Source organism: Drosophila mauritiana, chromosome 3R (assembly GCF_004382145.1).
Source record: "Drosophila mauritiana strain mau12 chromosome 3R, ASM438214v1, whole genome shotgun sequence".
NCBI lineage: Eukaryota > Metazoa > Arthropoda > Insecta > Diptera > Drosophilidae > Drosophila > Drosophila mauritiana.
In genome coordinates this window covers 7,049,786-7,067,472 of record NC_046670.1, presented here as the reverse complement: position 1 = coordinate 7,067,472, position 17,687 = coordinate 7,049,786, and the positions used below count along the sequence as shown (strand labels likewise).

Here is a 17,687-nt window from a genome sequence, read left to right as displayed (position 1 = left end):
TTTTTGGCTAACAAAAAGGGGTAACAGGTGACTGGATATTGCTCATGCGCGCCTTTGGCCAAAACGAATGCATAATAGCCTGCAAACAAAAAATAAGTAAAATAAAAAGCACTTAAAATCGTATTTGCTTTGTTTTGGGTTGCAGAATTTATCCTTCACTTTTGGCCAAAACATGCTGGCAGGCAATTCGGAGGTGAGCTCTAATTCATTTCTATTCCGTTTTGGCTTGGCATTGCATGCAACTTTCGGTTTTTTTATACATTTTTTTTTTGTTTTGTGGCGCTGTTTCGACTTCATACTACCTTATCGCACTCAACAGGCAACAGCGAGGAGATAACCTCGAGTAAATAATAGCAGGTGAGAACACAAATAACTCACATTCGCAATCAGTCAGTCCGACACCTACGACATGAACTGGGCTACCATAATAGTTGCAATTATCCTGCTGCTGCCAGCCAGTCAGCAAAGGTAACTCTTTAGTTTAAACAAATTACAATTACCTACAATAAATACGTTCGAAGCTTTATTAGATCCGAAAGTTTGGAGCTCAAGGTGCTGTCGTACAATCCCACATACGATTTCTGGTTTTTCGTGCCAACTGGCAGACCAAAGGTGGTTACTCAGAATGTACAGAATGCATATTGGGCTGCTCGGACACAAGGAGGTGTTTGCTTCACAGATCTGTGGTTCTACTGTGCAACTGGCATCCAAATAGAAGAGTAAATATCTTGGCAACAAGGGAACACAAACCATGTCTATTTGAAGATTTGTTGCACTCAAACGTTCATTAAAACAAGAAAATAAATAATCTGCGTAAAGTTTACACAAAAACCCTAATCATAACTATGTGCTTTATCGGGAATGTTAATGTCCAAGTCGTAAAAATGTAAAACATTTGTGTTATCTTACTTACGTTGAAAAGTAAACTTTTACATAAGAAACCAAATTCTGCTTCCATTTATCTTAAAGAATCAGAAAAGCTCCAAAACATGTTACGACTTTTAGTAAGTTCTTCGACTATAAGATACTTTTTACTCAGCTAATGGAAGTCAAAGGTAGATGCCTTATCAGTTCCAAGTGCCTTCTAATGGACTGACTATGACCATAATTCCATCACGATATTAAAAAATCAGCTAACACGAAAAAGTATCCACAAGGTTTTGTAATTTGGTAAGGCGTTTACAGCGGTCCTGGCCAAAATGTTTCCGCATACCGGTCAAAATTGGATAGACATTAAAAACGTAATTCAAAATTATAGGAAAATTCGTTTGTTACCTAGTTCATTAAAATGATTGCTAAATTGATATGTTATTGGCAAATAATAGCAAATTTAATGGAAATTACTTTCTTAATATTCGTACTTGAACCTAGTATTACACGTATTACTCATCATTAGTATTACAAATCTACTAGCTTACACGCTACATTCACGTTTTGCTTGAATTTATTACATGCAATCTGATAAAAACGAGATTGCAGTTCATAACTTAAGTTTATTATATAGCTCTTCTTGCTAGCAAAAGTTATTTTTTGCGAACTATTTTCTCAGTTGTCTCTGCTCGCCCTTGTTTTATCACTTTCCATTTTTTTCATTCTTTCTATGAACATGTTAAAGTATTCCTAAGAGGTAAATTGAAGTTGCAGTTGGAATTATTATTATTATTATGTTTACTTTGGCTGTGCTTGGACAAGAACCGAACGAAATCAGCAGAAGCAGACATTTTATTGCATCGCCGTGGGGCAGAGACTGAAATATAGTCCTTTTTGGCGAGGCGAACTGTGATTCTGTGTATATTTGCTTGTACACTGTTTCCCAGTGGCCAAGCCAGTGTGCACTTATTTTTTTATTATTACATTTTTGCTGCATTACGCAGAGGAAATGAAATATCAAATAATTTATGAATCAGGGCGATTCCAGTTTGCCACAGATATGAAACTGGGAGAGCCAAAGGAAGCCGCATCAAAGCAATGCCATTGCAATGCGCAGTCAAATTTATGATAAATATCCTTGCTAGCTACATGGAACGCAAAACTACGACTATATGTATGTATATGTACGAAACAGGAAGTCAAAAGTGGAAGTCAGTTTGATTGCTCATCCTCTCCCTGCGCGCGTTGGCATTGTTTGGTTTTGCAGAGACTGACGAAAACTTTTGCAAACGAAGCATGAAGTGCGTGGAAAATGAGTCATTTGTTGTAGTTGCTGTCAGTGTTGCTTTCGCACAAAAAAGCAAGTCAAAAGTGAAGACAAGTTTCCGACAATCCCCGAAATCCAGCTAAGAGTTGAGCCAAAGAAAACTAAGAAGTTGGCGAGGATTCTCTGAAATTTTAAGACTTGAGCATTCTGTTGCATGTTATGTTTAAATTCATCACTTGTCTCCCCCGTATATTAAGCGTAAATTGTGCGGACTCCTAAAAGTGTGCTACGCTTTTCGACATCACGCATACGCCGTGTTAGCCAAATGCAAGAAGGGTGCAGCTTGATAACAGTGCACTGCAAACGACACCATTTTAATATATAATTAAGTTGGTGAATTTCTTTCCCATATACATAAAACATTCGGTAGCAAATATTTCCCCAACTAATTGACTCGATCATAGGCATCGGCATTGGCAAAGTTTTTCCCACAAACTTGTCATTAAAACGGCCTGGAATTTTCCACAAACCTGTCGCAAAGTTTTCCAGCACCACCAGAGCCAGAAAAAGTGAACTTATTCCAAACTAATCAAATTGTCATTCTGCTTTAAAAAACTTCGTCCAACAGGGAAAACCAACAGCCAACTAAATGTCTGCAAATCAAAACGTATTTTATCGGCAAAAAATCAAATATATCTTGGGGCCATTCGTACTAAAATAATCTCTGTTTTAACCTTCTTTTTGTTTGCCAATATCGAAAGCAAATTGATATCGTTGCCATGCGGGTGAACAATTTTTACTGGCCAACATTTTCAATTTATTTCGACAGTTTTTTCGTGAACCAAATGACTTTCTGCATATTAAAACAGCTCGTTTAAACGTGTTTTACCAGCAATCAATGGCTGTGATTTTTTGTTTTCATTTCACATTTTAATTCTGACCACATATCATACAACTTCATTTGCCTAAGCTTCGAGCCAGACATTTGCACTGATATTGGTTTTGCCTTGAATGCATGCGAAAGATTGTGAATGCGGTATTTTCCGTCGGTATCGTGTTTAGACAACTTGCCTCATAAATATTTATGAGTATTATGATGCAAAAATGCTGCAACATAATCAAAATGCTGAACGAAGCGAACGAAAATGTGGGGAGGACAAAGAAAACGAAAGAAAATAATAAAACAACCGAGACGTAAAGCTCAGTGCAATCAAATCAGCCAAGACGGGGTGGCAAAACCGCCGGAGGTCGAACAGTAGCACAAACAGCCATTCGCATCTGCGCCAGGAGTGTGAAAATTATACACCGCCGACAATAAAAGACAGCGAGAACATCCACTCCCAGCATCCGCACCACTGAGTGCAATGTCACAAAGGCTTCCATGTCTCGCATTTCCTCCTTGGCCCAATCGAACGGTCGGGTGAGCGGTGGGTCCAGGTAAACAGGAGCAGGACCTGCGGGTCGGGTTCTCCAACTCGCAGCTGGTCATCTTCGGAGTGACAAATATGCAAAATATACAAAAATTACGACGAGCGGGGTATTACTTGTGCATTGATGCAGGTAAATTGAATTTTTTGAATAACAATTTCTGGGAAATCAGTAAGCGAAATTTGAACCATTCACGTTTAAATTCTACTTTTTTTCAGGGATTCTTTGGAAAAAGCAAGGACTTTTGCGAGGAAATGCTTCTATTTGAGTGCGGTACTTTCGTGTGATTGCTTGCTGAAGGTAACGAATAAAAGACAAACTGAAACTCTTCACGAAGGATAACAAATTTTAATATCCGGTACTTGTATATTTAAAGGGTATACTGGACTATCTGGCTAGACTGAGCAAGCATTCCATTATTTTAGATTTCTAAATAGAAAGTTAAGAAAATGAAAAACGCAGCGCTCTCTATTTTAAATTCTGCAACTAAAAGGCAATTAAAAACTAAATTTCCCTCAAAGCATAACTAGTGTAATTTCTACAAATTTAAATAAAATATTTATAAATAAAACAAAATATTCCATTTCGTTATTCGGCCTTTTTCAGTTTAGTTGCAGCTAAACTTAATATTTTGTTTATTAACATTTTTCAAATATTCACACAAAAAGTGGCATTTAATTAGTTTTTAAATTAAAGACACTCGGACCACAAAAACGAAACGTAGCGAAATTAAAATTTTATCTCTGGCGCAAATAAATCGCTCAACAATGCATTCCGTCTCGGCACCTTTATTTTCAATTTCCAACTATAAATAGCCGCAAAATGCTGGACAATTCCCATACACGTGTGCATGGGTGTGCAACGTGGCACGGAAAGATGGTCCTTACGGATATTTATTCCATTACCGGGGAAGTGACTTTTGTTTTCTGGTGGACGTTGTGGTGGTGGTGTTGGTGTTGGTGTTGCACAGCAGCGGCTGTCTCCGCTGTCCACAATGAGCTATTGCCCTGTGCCCGGCAGTGAAAGGATGAGGATGTGTGGCTCCTTTTCGGGTCTCCGTTTCTGGTTACCATTCATTTCACATACGGAAATTTACGATTTACACGTATGCCAAATGCAATGGCAACTGCAAATGGGAATTGGGAGCAGCAGGATTGGGAGAACACGGCTGTCGCTGCTCTCGGCGATAATGGTCTGCCAGGATGCGACTGTTTTCCTTGTTGTTTCGAGGGTGGCTCTGGTCTGCTGGATGCCGTGCAAGATGCAATCGATGGCAAATAGCGTGGAATGCAGTGGTATTCTCAAGTATATGCAGCACATATGCAGACGTGCTGAGAGCCCGAACAATTATTGCCCAGGCTGACAACAATAAGGGAGATGGCATTGAAATTCCATTTCATTGTTCTGCAGCAGCAAGTAGTAGCACCCGTTCCCCATCATTTCCATTCCCGATCATCAGTTTGTTTACACAATCAGCTGTGTTTGCATGGCCAATGCGTTTCCCTTGTTCTTCTCTTCAAAAGGATGAAGCCAGGGTAACTCTTTTGCCTTGGCTGCAGATTTTTGATTTATCGCAACGCACGTTGCAGGATTCAAATCGGGGTGGCTGTGCTCTGCTGCTGTTTCATGCAAATTTCTACTCTGTTTTCCTGGTTTTTTCTTCGTAACCAGCTCCCCGAGACAAGCAAAACAGCCACAAATTTCGGTACTATGCTGGAGAACGACGTAAACCAGCAATTAGACGGGGGAAAGGGGATACTGTTCAATTTAAACCAAACTGAGGCAATTCAAGCTGGAAATTTGAGAAGTTTAAAACAGTTAGTAGACAATCTATGCAGAACATTTAAGAAACAGCATTATCCTTTGATTGACGATTTTGGGAAGTAATCAGAATAAAGCATTCTCTCTCTCTCTTGCTTGCAGTTAATTCAAAACCGAACCAAACATTACCGCAGGATGCTTCAAGACCAATGTCCTTGGGCTTTTTACACTGACTCACATACCACCCACCTGCCAATACCTGGCTGTCATTAACAATCCGAAAGGTCTATTTACCATTTAAGTTCAAAATGGCCAGCAAGGAGAAAGCAATGCCCTGCAAAGTGCAAAAGTAGACGGAGAAATGAGAGAGAAGAGCAAACACAACACACTCGGGAACGCCAGGAAGACATGCAAATTTTTGCTGCTTTTGTCTACTTGTCTGGGGGGATATGTTGTGCCCTCCGGACTCCTTGCTGCCATGTGTGTGTGTGGGCAGGTTCTACCTTATTCTTTTTTGCCCCAAAGCTGTTTCTTGCTTTTTGGCCGATGCCATCAGGTGGACCCTTGGCTGGTGGCTCGTTTGCTGATGCGTATCATGATTGCGGCACTTGTAAACAAACAGCACTGGGGAACTTGGGCCACCGGGACAGCACAGTGACAGCTGATGGACCGCAGAATCAATATGCATATGCTGCTGGCTCAGCGAAGCTGCTGGCTCATGTACCATGGATGCTCATGTCCCTCCAGCTCATGGCATGCGGAGTCCGCCAAACAGACAAACACACAACTTTTCACGCACGTGACCCCACGTCTCAGTTCTCGAAATTTATTTCGTCCCCGTGCACGGCCAGGATATTTCACATTTGGGAGCCATTTTGAATAAGAAAGTAAACGATATACATTCGTGGCGGGAAAGAGTATCGCAGGTTGATCAGATGGTCAACGAAATAGGAACTATTACTCTTAAAAAAATATGATAGGTTGGTTATGATGTTGGGTTATTTTAAAAACGTTTTTACCAAAATATTTATATATTTATTAATCAATAGAAGAACCTAGTTTACAGCAGATAAGTTTAGTTCTTTGAAGTAATCAAGGCTTACACATGAAATACAAGATGGATAGCATATACAAAAGTCGTTGCTGGATGGTGGAGTGCACAGGACGCTGGCCAACAGCATTTGCATAAGAAGTGACTGATGGCAGTCCGATGGGAGACAGGTGGGAGAATATGTACATATATCAAAAGGCAAACTTAATTATACCAGCTGCTGGCGAAAAACGAGGGAAAAAATATAAATCCCAATACTGCATGAGCAACATCAGCAAATCCCAAATCCAATAAATAAGAACAGATGGGGAAATGCTTTCGCCAGGACACGGCATGTGTGAAGAAGCCAATGAAAAGTCATAATAATAAGCCTGGGGAATTGCGAACAAGAGCAACAAATTAAGTGAAGCCCGCGGAGCTTAGACTTCGGTGTGAATAAATGTAATTAAAATGTGGAGTCACTGTTTTATGAATGGGAAATGTGGTGGTGAGTGTTGTCACCTATATGTCAGGCCACATGATTAATTAACGTTAAGAAATAATGACTTTGCCTAACAGTGAATAAGATAAGTTACACAAATCAGTCAGTATTCAAGTAACTGAAATTCATTAGCGTAGAAATGGGATTCAATTACCGAGACACAAGTAAGCGTAATCACGTAATTAAAACCATTTACATATGAAATGTAATGCGATGTATGTATGTTCATTTACTGGAGTTCTAAAAATTATTTATTTTGCTAATTGAAGGCAAATGTTTTTAGCAAGTTTGGTAACTAATCTCAAGAGACTTCAAGCTATTAGTGGTAACCAAAGAAATTTACCTAAAGCCGCACTAGACATGCAATATTAAACGCTAGGCTCGAGGAAAAGATTTATATTAAAGCTAGCTAGAGCTATCTAACAAATTGCTTTGACACTAAGCGACGAACGAAACTAATTAAAATCCTAAACTTCACCTGGATTCGCAGGACTATGGGCCAACTATTCTTATACAAAATCGCTGCCATGCCAACCGACGAACGAAACGACAACAGCCCAACTTTCCCTTGATGGGTGGGCGTGGCCAATTTGAAACCAAGTTTCTCATACAAAAGTTCCGGGCTGCAATAATGCCAAAAACAAATGAGAAGCAGCTACAGCAAACGAAACCAGACCCAAAAACCCCAAAAACCAAAACCAGCGCGAAACTATGTAAAGTTTTTAATCATGATGCCTCTTTTGCAAAATCAAAATCAAGCAGCGGCAGTAGTTGTGGAAAAAACCAACTCGCGACAAGCCAATTAAAATTTACCACAAGGCGGCTTACACGTCGTATGCGTAACATTGCCGCACGCCCGCAAACGGAAAAGCGATTTATCCAAAGACCATTTTGGGTTTATTAAAATTTCATTTACCACAGAGGCAACTGGCGCGGCCAAAAGTTTGTTCTGCATATTTTCTCTCCATTTTGGCAGTGTGCATTTTTCCTTTTTTAGGCATCGAAAATTGGTTTTTGCGTCTAGCCTCTGCTAGAGTGTAAGTGTTGTAGTTTTTGAGGCTATTTTTTATTATTTGGCGCTGGGAAACTTTTGGACCAAACTAAAGGTACTTCAAATTTTTGCCGTTATGTCCTCGAAAAAAGTTTTGGGCGCTTTTGAATATCAGCGCCTGCGGTTGAATGAAGCCTTTTGCCCCAGCACACACTAAATTCCAGTAACAATAAATGGGTAGCGAACTATATTCTTTAAATTCAACAGCCAAGCAAATTTATGCCGGAAAAGGGAAAAAATAGTTTTCTCATTGTTCAGAAACTTGTTGAGAAGCACAATTTGAATTGCATTATATATTGACTTAAACTGGATAGAGAATCTCAAGGAAATTAATAAATATGGTAATAAAATGTGCAAGAGTTTGAAGAAAGGAAAATGGCTAGTTTGGAAAACTTTGTAGTTGCCGAAAAGGTAAGAGAAAATGATATTACTTTTTTTGTGTCAAACGGGGCGGAAAATTTCAACGACTATTACAATTTCCAATTGAGTGCCAATTTTTTCTTTTAAGTAATCTTTAAAAGTCAATTTCAACTTAAAAGTTTAATTATAGAGCTCAGTGAAGGTGAAATGGTTGCCATTGTGATCAATATAGCCTTATTTTTTGTGGTGAATTGATATGCGTAATCTGCCTTTTCTTGCTTGGCCAATTTGTACTATCCATTCTTTATGGTCAAGCAAATTCAATTAAATTATCCTTTGCACATAGCTGAAGTGATTTCTTTGGGGCCCTTCCAGAAGTCTGTGAGTATTGTCAAAGAGCAAGGAATTTGCTGCCAAGCCAGTCGAGTGTACATGTGTGCGAAACGCAACAACAAGTAACAAAAACAGACTCATATCAAATAATGCACATTTCCGCTTCCGCTGCGAGAATGTTGAATGTCGAGAGGCAGCAAGGATATGCCTTTGTCATAAGTAGTGGCTCACTCAATATTGGCTCTGCCCACTTTTCGTCTTCTCGCAAGTGTTTCGAAATAAACAACTACAGTGTAAATTGCCGTCGGCAACGGCTTTTGACTTGACTTGCGACTATATATGTGGGTGTATCATCGCTGAGCTCTGCCATTTTCTTCATCAAGACAAACAGTGTATCCTTGGAAGACATTAAGAAATCAACTTTAGACGCCAACGCGCGCCTTTTGTTATGGCCACACCGAATGCTACAGCTACAGTCTGTGTGTTTTTGCACTTTGTTTGCTGTTTTAGTCTTTGTCCTTGGCGGGCTTTCCATCCTCCCACCCAGCGTTGTTATTGTAAATTTTCCCCGACGAAAGGGACGAAAATCTACAACACAAACATAAAGTTATTATATAAATATGAAGTTACCAAAGGCAAAAAAGTGGCGTGGGTGAAAATCGGCTATACGGGAGGGAAAACTTTTCCGCCTCGAAGGGAAGCGAACTTTCCTTGCCATTTCTTCGGTTTGAGATGCTATTTTTTTTTTCGTCCCGATTCTGTGGGTTCTTGGTTTCTTCGGTTTTGGCCTGTCAGGATGCAGAGGCTTTTGAATTATGCGGCAGATTAAGTTCCAAGTGCATGCCTTCTGAGTTTATTTAGTCCCGGCGAAACCAAAGAAATCCTTCGTCAAAATGATGAATGGTTAACAAATTTTTGAATTGTGTTGAAGGGTTCATCAGCAGGACAAACAAAACGGGCTTAAGAAATAAATGGCAAATAAATCGCATCGGAATTACCTACTGGATTACTGGCTTAAGTGTTAACCCAATTAAATGCTCTGACTGTTCGTTGAAGCTCATCTGTGCAGCTTTTTTTGCACAAAAAACCAAACAACAATTTCATTTTTTATCGACCGACAGCTTTAGAGGGGAAAAACAACGTCTTTTTCCCTTAACAAAACACTACAAAGTATTCAATTTAAACAAACCAATTTGACAATGCAGGAAAGAGGCAGACAGTAATACCAGCAGCAACACCAGAAACAATAGCGCCACCGACGCAGAACAGATATGTGTACTGTACTATATCGCATAGTTTCGGATAAAATCCATGCATATGCGATTGCGGACAGGGACCGCCACAAGGGGTGAAGTGTGGAGCGGCTGTAAACGCGACCGCAGAATAAACAAGAACAGAAGCTGCAACAAAAACGCCGACAGTGAGAGACAAAAGCAGGGCAGGCTAAAGCCATTACTCATACGTCATGTGGCACCAGCAAAAGGGAATTTACTCGCACAAATACAAAATTCATAAAAAGCAACTAAAGCGCCAGGGCGCAAAAACAACACACACACGCACACATATGTACGTATGGTGGATTGGCAAGTGGATCAGAGAAGGAGTAAAATCCACATTCCCATTCCCATCCAGCAATTCCCACCGGAGGGATTTCGGTATCGTGCAGTTTTCCCCATGCGTTTTCTGGTTTTCCTTGGCTTGGCATTATTTCTATTCCCCAATTACCCGTTGCCAGGACAACTTCTTGATTTTTGCACCCCTTGCAGCTCCTCCATGTTTTTGGGGCTATGCTTGGCGTCTGGGTTGCGTTTAACCACAAATTAAATTATCTGACAATTTACAACTGCGTGCAGCACCAAACCATGCCACAACGCACCGCTTTCCCCCCGGGAGTGGATAACTCACCCACAAATGATACCCTTCAATTCCAAACGCTTAGAGCTCTTGTGGCACAACATTTTTGTAAGCATTGGGGATTGAGGCACGAACTAGATTTGTATACTAAGGGCACTGGATCGAATGCATACCTGCAAAGAAAAATAAAATAGATAGCCAATATTAAAGGAATGTTAAATATTTCATGAATTTAATTAAAGTTCCATTAAGCAGAGGTATTCATATAAAAACATATCGAAATTGCTAATTTTCATTTTTATCAAATACGTTTCCTATTTACGATAAATCCCAAATTTGGTTTCCTCTGAAACGAATATACATATGCTTTATATATCTAAAATGCGTTTGAAATGCTTTTTTATATGAAAGAAAAATACTAGTTCTCATGATTTTCCATTTAATAATAAAACATAATTATCGCATGAAAAATTCACACTTTATTCAATTAATTTAATATACACTGCAAATATTATATATTAAATATATGCAGATATTTTTCAATGAATTCGGTATAAAACCATTATACCCCCTAGACACATAAAGTCACTAAAAAAAGAAAGCTCTATAAGGTGTACACAAACCACAAGTGATCAATCAAGATTCCACATAGATATGTCAACCAATTCCCTACAAAAAAATCGGATATGGAATGTACAAAAGGTAATTTTGAACATCATTTTAGGCATTGGCAGCACGTAGCTGACTAGCAAAATCAGGAGTCTAAATAAATAAAATATTTATATACGTAGGGACATTTTGGCCCCTCTTCCCATAGCATTCAGCATAAAACGTCAGCCGGAACTGACAAGGACGTCTCCTAAATGATTCCTTCCTGGTTATGTCAACAGGGATTCACCGGCCTTCCTAATTGCCAAGTATTCATCACACGTGCGTCCATGCGACTAAACGTGACAGATGGCGAACCATTTATGTTGTGTATAGGGAGTTTAATAGAAACACGGAAAAATATATCATCGATTTTGGTAAACTTATGAGAATCGCTTTAAAATGTCCACCGAAAATATTACAATTCTCCCTATTCGGGCAAGAAATCGTAATGCGTTTTTCTTGTTCAATCTGGGGTAAGACTTAGGACAAAAAGGAAAAATGAAATGAAAACGGGTGGCTAGCAAAGTGGAAAGATTTTGGCCCAGTTGCCTGCCAGAAAAGCAAAATGCAGCGAATGTGGCGATAGGAAGCTTCAGGAGAGATTTCTCCTGCTAGCATTTAGATAACTTGGCAAGTATCCTAACGCAAACGTTGAATTATGGGCAACGACTTGCATTTCGTTCCTTACATGCTGCCCGGGATATCTGTGCGTTTGCTAATGCATTTAATATTTTATAGGTAAAACATTCTAAGACCTTCGAACGATTTATCCCAAAAAGTAGGCAATATATTTGAAATTATCCGATGAGCAGCTGGCCAAATGCATTCCTTTAAGGATGTCGGGAATATATATCGGCAGCATGCTTGACTTGGGATAATCTGCCTCATGGGAGCAGGCACTCGACCACTCGACCCATTTGAATCCGAGTAAGCGGCTTATCCGGAAAACACCAAATGGGATGATGTACAGCCAAGTGGAGCTCATAAACTTTGCGGGCGTCGCACCAAATCCATTTGCAACCTTGTTTACGCTGCGTATGGGTAACAAATCAACGGAGCGAGGAACACGGAGCAGTACAGAGTGCAACCGCAAGCAAAATGCCTGATTGGCAACATAAATCAGAGAGGACAGGCAGCTCCACAGCCGCAGCCGCAGCCACAACACCTGCCCCGCCCCTTTTTCGTTCCGCCCCAATCCCCACCGCTTGAAAGCCTGACAGTTGGGATGGCCGCAAAACAGTACTCCCCCCGAAAAAAACAGCAGCAAAGGATGGGCAGGCATCGCATAACAAAGCATGGAATACCCTCCCAGATACACGATACGGTGCTGTGGTTTATGTCAAACCAAAAAGTATGTAAGAAACATTTAAAAACATGAGTTTGTTGAAGTTTTCCGGGAAAAAATACACGTGTGTAAATATTTTACCAATAATTCCTACAGAGACTAAATATAAATAAATAACTATTATTTATGGTAATTATTCTTAGTCTAGAAGAAAATGGAACTTAAAATTAGGGAAAACTTTCAAATTTAAGCTTAACAATTTAACACATATTTTCTAATGGATTATGGATCATGTGGTTTATAGTTAGTACCAAAAGGCTGCGTTTCAAGCATTCAAGAACATTAAAACATGCTTTATACAAACAATTAATCAGTTTCTTTGCTTTATAAGATCAAAATTGATCAGTGAGATAGCAAGAGAATAGTACCCTACTTCAGATAGAGTGTGCCAACAACACACATGCCACAGCAACGTGGCAACATAATGAACGCAGCTTCGTGACGCGCTTTTTGGGCTAGTTGCAGCTGCAACCAGGTGGGCTACCCCCGGTTGCCAGTTGCCGGTTGCCGTATTTCTGCCCAGTTTCATGGCCCCACGAAACGGCTGTGACACAAACACTGAATGACTTCGTTAGCGGCACATGTACATGGATGGAGAAAGCTGTCAAACTTATGCAAAGCAGGGCAGAGGGACAGGTGAGCAGCCGCCGACAAAGTGAGCAAGATAGAGCCGCGGGCAGGTGAGCCTGCAATCCGTGCGAGTTCAATTGAGCAGCAAATTGTCATGGCAAATGTTCAAAAAAAGAAAGTATATATGTATATGACAGCGAATGTTTGGAAATTCGGGAGGAAGTGGTGGTCGGGTCTGCAGTTTGCAGTTCGCAGGCGACAAAATTGTTAGCACAAATAAATGGCGAATGGCAGAAAGTCAAACTGCAAGGGAAAAACGTTTCAAATTTATTGCGCCAACCTGCGCTATTTGCATTCACTCCAGTCCTCTTGTGGACCCTTTTTAAGGTTTATGGGGGAAAACGGTTTGTGGCGGCAGTTTCCGCCATGGAACTTGGTTTGCCATAAGCTTCTTCTCCTTTTATAGCTAGAAAATCCGCATTGACTTCTTAACTTAGTGTTACTTCATCGAACTATTTCGAATCTATTCTAAACGTGGAATTGAACAAATCAAGTGGTATAAAAGTTTTTCCACACATTTTATAAAGTTCTGTAGATTAAAAAGATATATAGCCACTTTTTTAGATTAATCATGTTAAGTTTAGGCACAAAGAAAGTAAGGATACAATCGTTCTTGAAAAAGTATTTGTATAGACTGGCACATTCTTCAAGTTCTTTTTTGTATCCTTGAGCGAGCATCCGAATTAAGAAAGCCAAAGAACTTTTAATTTAGCAGAAGAATGCCCTTTTACCAGAAACTGGCAGATGAACCTAAAGGAGAGCAAGGCAAGTGCAAGAGCACGGAAAACTGAGGCACGTGTATCCTTAATGCCGCATCCCCACCCCCCGCCACACCGGTAGCTTCTCCAGTGTTCGATTACCCAAACTTCGATTGGCCATTTTCCTTCGCTTTTTGTGCTGCCGTTACACCTTTTTGCCGCATTCCGAACTGATTTGCATGCTGTTCGCTTCCTGCCGCTTGTTTTTCCGCCGATTTAGCAGCAGGACTACCTAGCGTTTCTTTGCCTCTTAACCTTTTCCTTGCAGCAGGACTCTAACGAATTTGCTCTGCTGCCCGAAAATTGAGTTCAACTCGTTTCCATCGTTTTAGTATCTGCAGCTGGTGAAAGTATTTGCTTTAGTTCTAGCCCAGGCTTTATTTATTTATGTCCCTTGGCTGTTGGAAATTTTTGGTGTGTAAATTAAAATGCAACTCAAGTTGATCTCGCTCCATGTGGGTTAAGCAAAGTCTGGCTGAAATGAAATGGAAATGCTCATGCCCAGCGCCCATTGGTAAATGTGCCCAGTTCCCCAGCCAGAACTGAGAAGTCCTTGTGTAAGCACTTGTGTGGTTCAACAATTAAAACGAAGCGTTTTCCTCCATTTCGCTTCGTGGACCACCATGGTCGTCCCAGTTGTCGTGGGTTTGGGTTCGGTGTTTGCCCATGTGTACGTGTGAATCTCTACGAAATGTGAGCTTGTTGTTCTTTCCCACTGCTCTGTATATTGTATATATATATTTTTTGATGCTACGAGTATGTGCTGAGAAAAGACAGAAGCGCAGCTGTGCGTCAACTACATTCCTGGCAGCCATCAGATGCTGGAGGGAATTAGAAATATTGCAAGGAACGGGAGACTCATCTCAATGTGCAATATTTTTAATGCACTCTGAAGAGGAAAAAAAAGCGAGAGAACTTCCAATCAGTAAAATCGATTGGATGGGTCTTAAGACTGTCACCTCGAGTGCTGATTTCTGCAAAGTAAATTGTACACATTTTTCTTTTTTTTTTCTTTGATATAAAGTAAACTTGCGTTCGGGGGCAAATCAAAATAGAAAGTTATGCGTATTAGCGAATCTGAGCCAAGGATATCCACTCTCCATTCTACGCATGTCCATTTACGTGCTCGAAACTTTCACAATTTGAATCCTCCATATTTACTTTTCAGCCATTATCCACCCTGAGTCCCATATCAATTCCGAGTAAATATGCTGTTAGAAACCCATTGCCGAAGTAAAGTCATTTCGGGTTCAAGGGAATATTCAATATGCTTTGGCGGCTGGTTCAGTGGTATGAGTCCAAGGAATACTATAAAATTTGCCTGATAATCCAATAAAGTCAACGAGCGGCATGGAGTGCCACTCGACTAACTGCTTCATTGATACGCACAAGCCGCAGCCACTTACACACTCGCCCACACACGCAAATACAGACAGGGGGTGTGCTGTGCACACACTTATGACAAAACCAGATGGAAGCTAAACCGCATTTATAAGTCGGTACGGACAACCGACGTTCTATAGTGCAATGCCTGTCGCTGAATGATTCACTCGGTGTCTGTCCTGTTGACATTAGATTGTGTTTAAAGTGGTAAGGCGCACACCAGCAGTAGAGTGGACCTGTCATGAAGTAAGTTAGCAAGCTTTATTGGTTTCTTAAAAAATACTCTGGACCTTATAAAATGTTAATATATATATTTAAAAATTGAAAAATTCTTGATATAAAATGCGTGTATGTTATTAGTTACTCTAAAGCGCCTATAAATAGCGAATAAGTTCTTTATCTTACTTGGTATCTTGTCAACAGTGCGTATGAGTAATGCCAGAACATTTCGTGAATGCTTAAAGGATGAAGTTTATGAAGCATCCTTTAAAGCATCCACCCTAAAACCCATTCATATATTTATTTAAAGCCTTGAAAATCGTCAACATATACATTTATGCAACGGCGGTATCACATGCCACATTGTCGCATACTTTGTGGCAGGCATGTGAATATGTTTGAGTTCGTGTTTGACACTCGTTTGCTGTATATGTTCTTTAGCCGTTTTTTGTTGCCGATGGAAGCGGATGTCTAAATGACATTTACTCAATTTGCGCGCAATTGATTTTTTCTATAGCGCAAGCAAAAACAAGGGAGTCAGAAAGAAAAAATAATGAAATATAAATACGTGACTTTTAGGGATATGAAAAGTATAAAATGAGCAGCGGCAGCAAATGGGAGACATAAAAAGGACCAAAGTCGAACCACTTTGCCATTGAACCCCATTCAAGTATTCCCTTTTTTTTATTAACTTCACACAATTTGCTCCACCACGGAGCTCCCCGTTTTTTTCTATCCACAATATGTTGGCTGGCTGACTGACGTTAAGGGTCTTAGATGTTGGGTGGTTCTGGGCTGTGCTGATTGTAGTCGATATAATCGCACATTATTGACACATTATTCTAGTGGCACTTGGCCCACACTTGACTGCCGACTGAAGGCAAAGGCGACTTTTCGTGGCTTGGCTCGATCTCCTTTGGATTTCATTTATATATAGTTCACTGGCCATTTTGGGTTTTATTTTGCCTGCCATTGTCCTCGTTTAATATTTTAATTCAATATTTATAATGATTTATGGTTAATATTTGAGCACACATATGCTATGCATACATTGGCCATCAATTATAATTATGTAAATTGGCCACTTTTTTTTAATAATAAAGGAGTGCAATAATTGAAAGAAGTTACGCATGACAGGCAGTTGATTCGATAATTTGATGTCAGTGATAATTCGAATGTGTTTAACCTTATTAATTTCACTGCATCAACAATTTATATTTAATGATTGGCTGAATTACGTTGAAATAAAATCAAAGAACAGGGTATGTTTCAAACGAATACTTTGTCAATTTTTTTTTAGGCCTGCCATTAATTAAATGAATGCCGTTTTGCAGGTTGTAAGTATGTGACGTGTGGCAATTAATGCAACGTAAATCAATTGGTACGTGTTAATTAATGTGCGTTGTTTTGCATTTAAATAAATACCAAGCAATTGTTAACAGCGAAAATTTAAATTAACGAGTGCTAGAAGTCTGCCCAACAACTGGCATCAGTCAGCAGACAAAAAGAGGCCATAATTGAATTTTTATCTCGTGCAGGAAAAACAAGGAACGAAAACATGGCTGAAAAGCGCTAGAGAAACGTTCGAAATTCGATTCAATGAACAAGAAAAACGAATGGGGTATTATACTTCTTCATATATGTACGCAACATATACAAGCGTGTATATATCAGCCGAAAAGCATGCTGCATAACTTCCAAAAGTTGTGTAGTTAAAGGCATCGCCAGTATACGGGCATGCAGATACAGATACAGATACGTGACCCACTTGGCAAGCTCCGCAGAGGAGCTCGCCGATACGGAATTGATACCCATAGCTCCACATCCTTCGACGACCATTTATGCATGCAAAATAGCAATAAAGTATAAATGTTTCAAACACTTTTGCCTGCATGCGTATATAGCAGGGGGGAAACGAGTCCAAAACCTAATGCAATTGGCAGTGCTACGGCCTGACCTTTCAACCTTATTGATTTACAGAGCAGGGCAGCAGGGTCATAATCGTATTAAAACCCTGCTCCGTAGATACTTTTAGCTCCAGCAAAAACCGCAGCGCTCATAACCCGATCTTGATTAAGTTGTACATGTTGACCTGCAAGTAAACACCTCTTGGCCAACTTTTTATTAGCCACATCATGCGCCGGGTAACGAGCTCGTAAACAAGAACTGAACCTTATTTTTAGTTTGTGGGAAAATATTCAAAACTTTACACTCCATTAAGCGCGATGGGCATAATCGAGTGGCG

General features: G+C 40.0%; 2 protein-coding genes across 3 annotated transcripts in view; one reads left to right on the top strand and one right to left on the bottom strand.

Annotated features, from left to right (window-relative positions):
- LOC117142610 (heparan-sulfate 6-O-sulfotransferase 2) overlaps window positions 1-17,687 on the bottom strand; it is a 78,595-nt gene that overhangs the window by 18,529 nt on the left and 42,379 nt on the right. The window lies entirely within an intron of this gene.
- On the top strand, window positions 380-904 carry LOC117142611. 2 transcript variants are annotated; one of them, XM_033306694.1, is made up of 2 exons: window positions 380-468; window positions 531-904. In XM_033306694.1, the coding sequence occupies exons 1-2, from the start codon at window positions 410-412 to the stop codon at window positions 721-723; spliced, it is 252 nt and encodes an 83-aa protein (XP_033162585.1). In that variant the 5' UTR covers window positions 380-409; the 3' UTR covers window positions 724-904. The 2 variants fall into 2 exon arrangements, with proteins under 2 accessions (XP_033162585.1, XP_033162584.1); XM_033306693.1 differs by having other exon boundaries at window positions 522-891.

Bases quoted from the DNA above. Each gene is read 5' to 3' on its own strand.
- LOC117142611 (XM_033306693.1), top strand. From the start codon at position 410: ATGAACTGGGCTACCATAATAGTTGCAATTATCCTGCTGCTGCCAGCC. The intron at 469-521 runs GTAACTCTTTAG...ATACGTTCGAAG, and splicing joins CTGCCAGCCAGTCAGCAAAG to CTTTATTAGATCCGAAAGTT.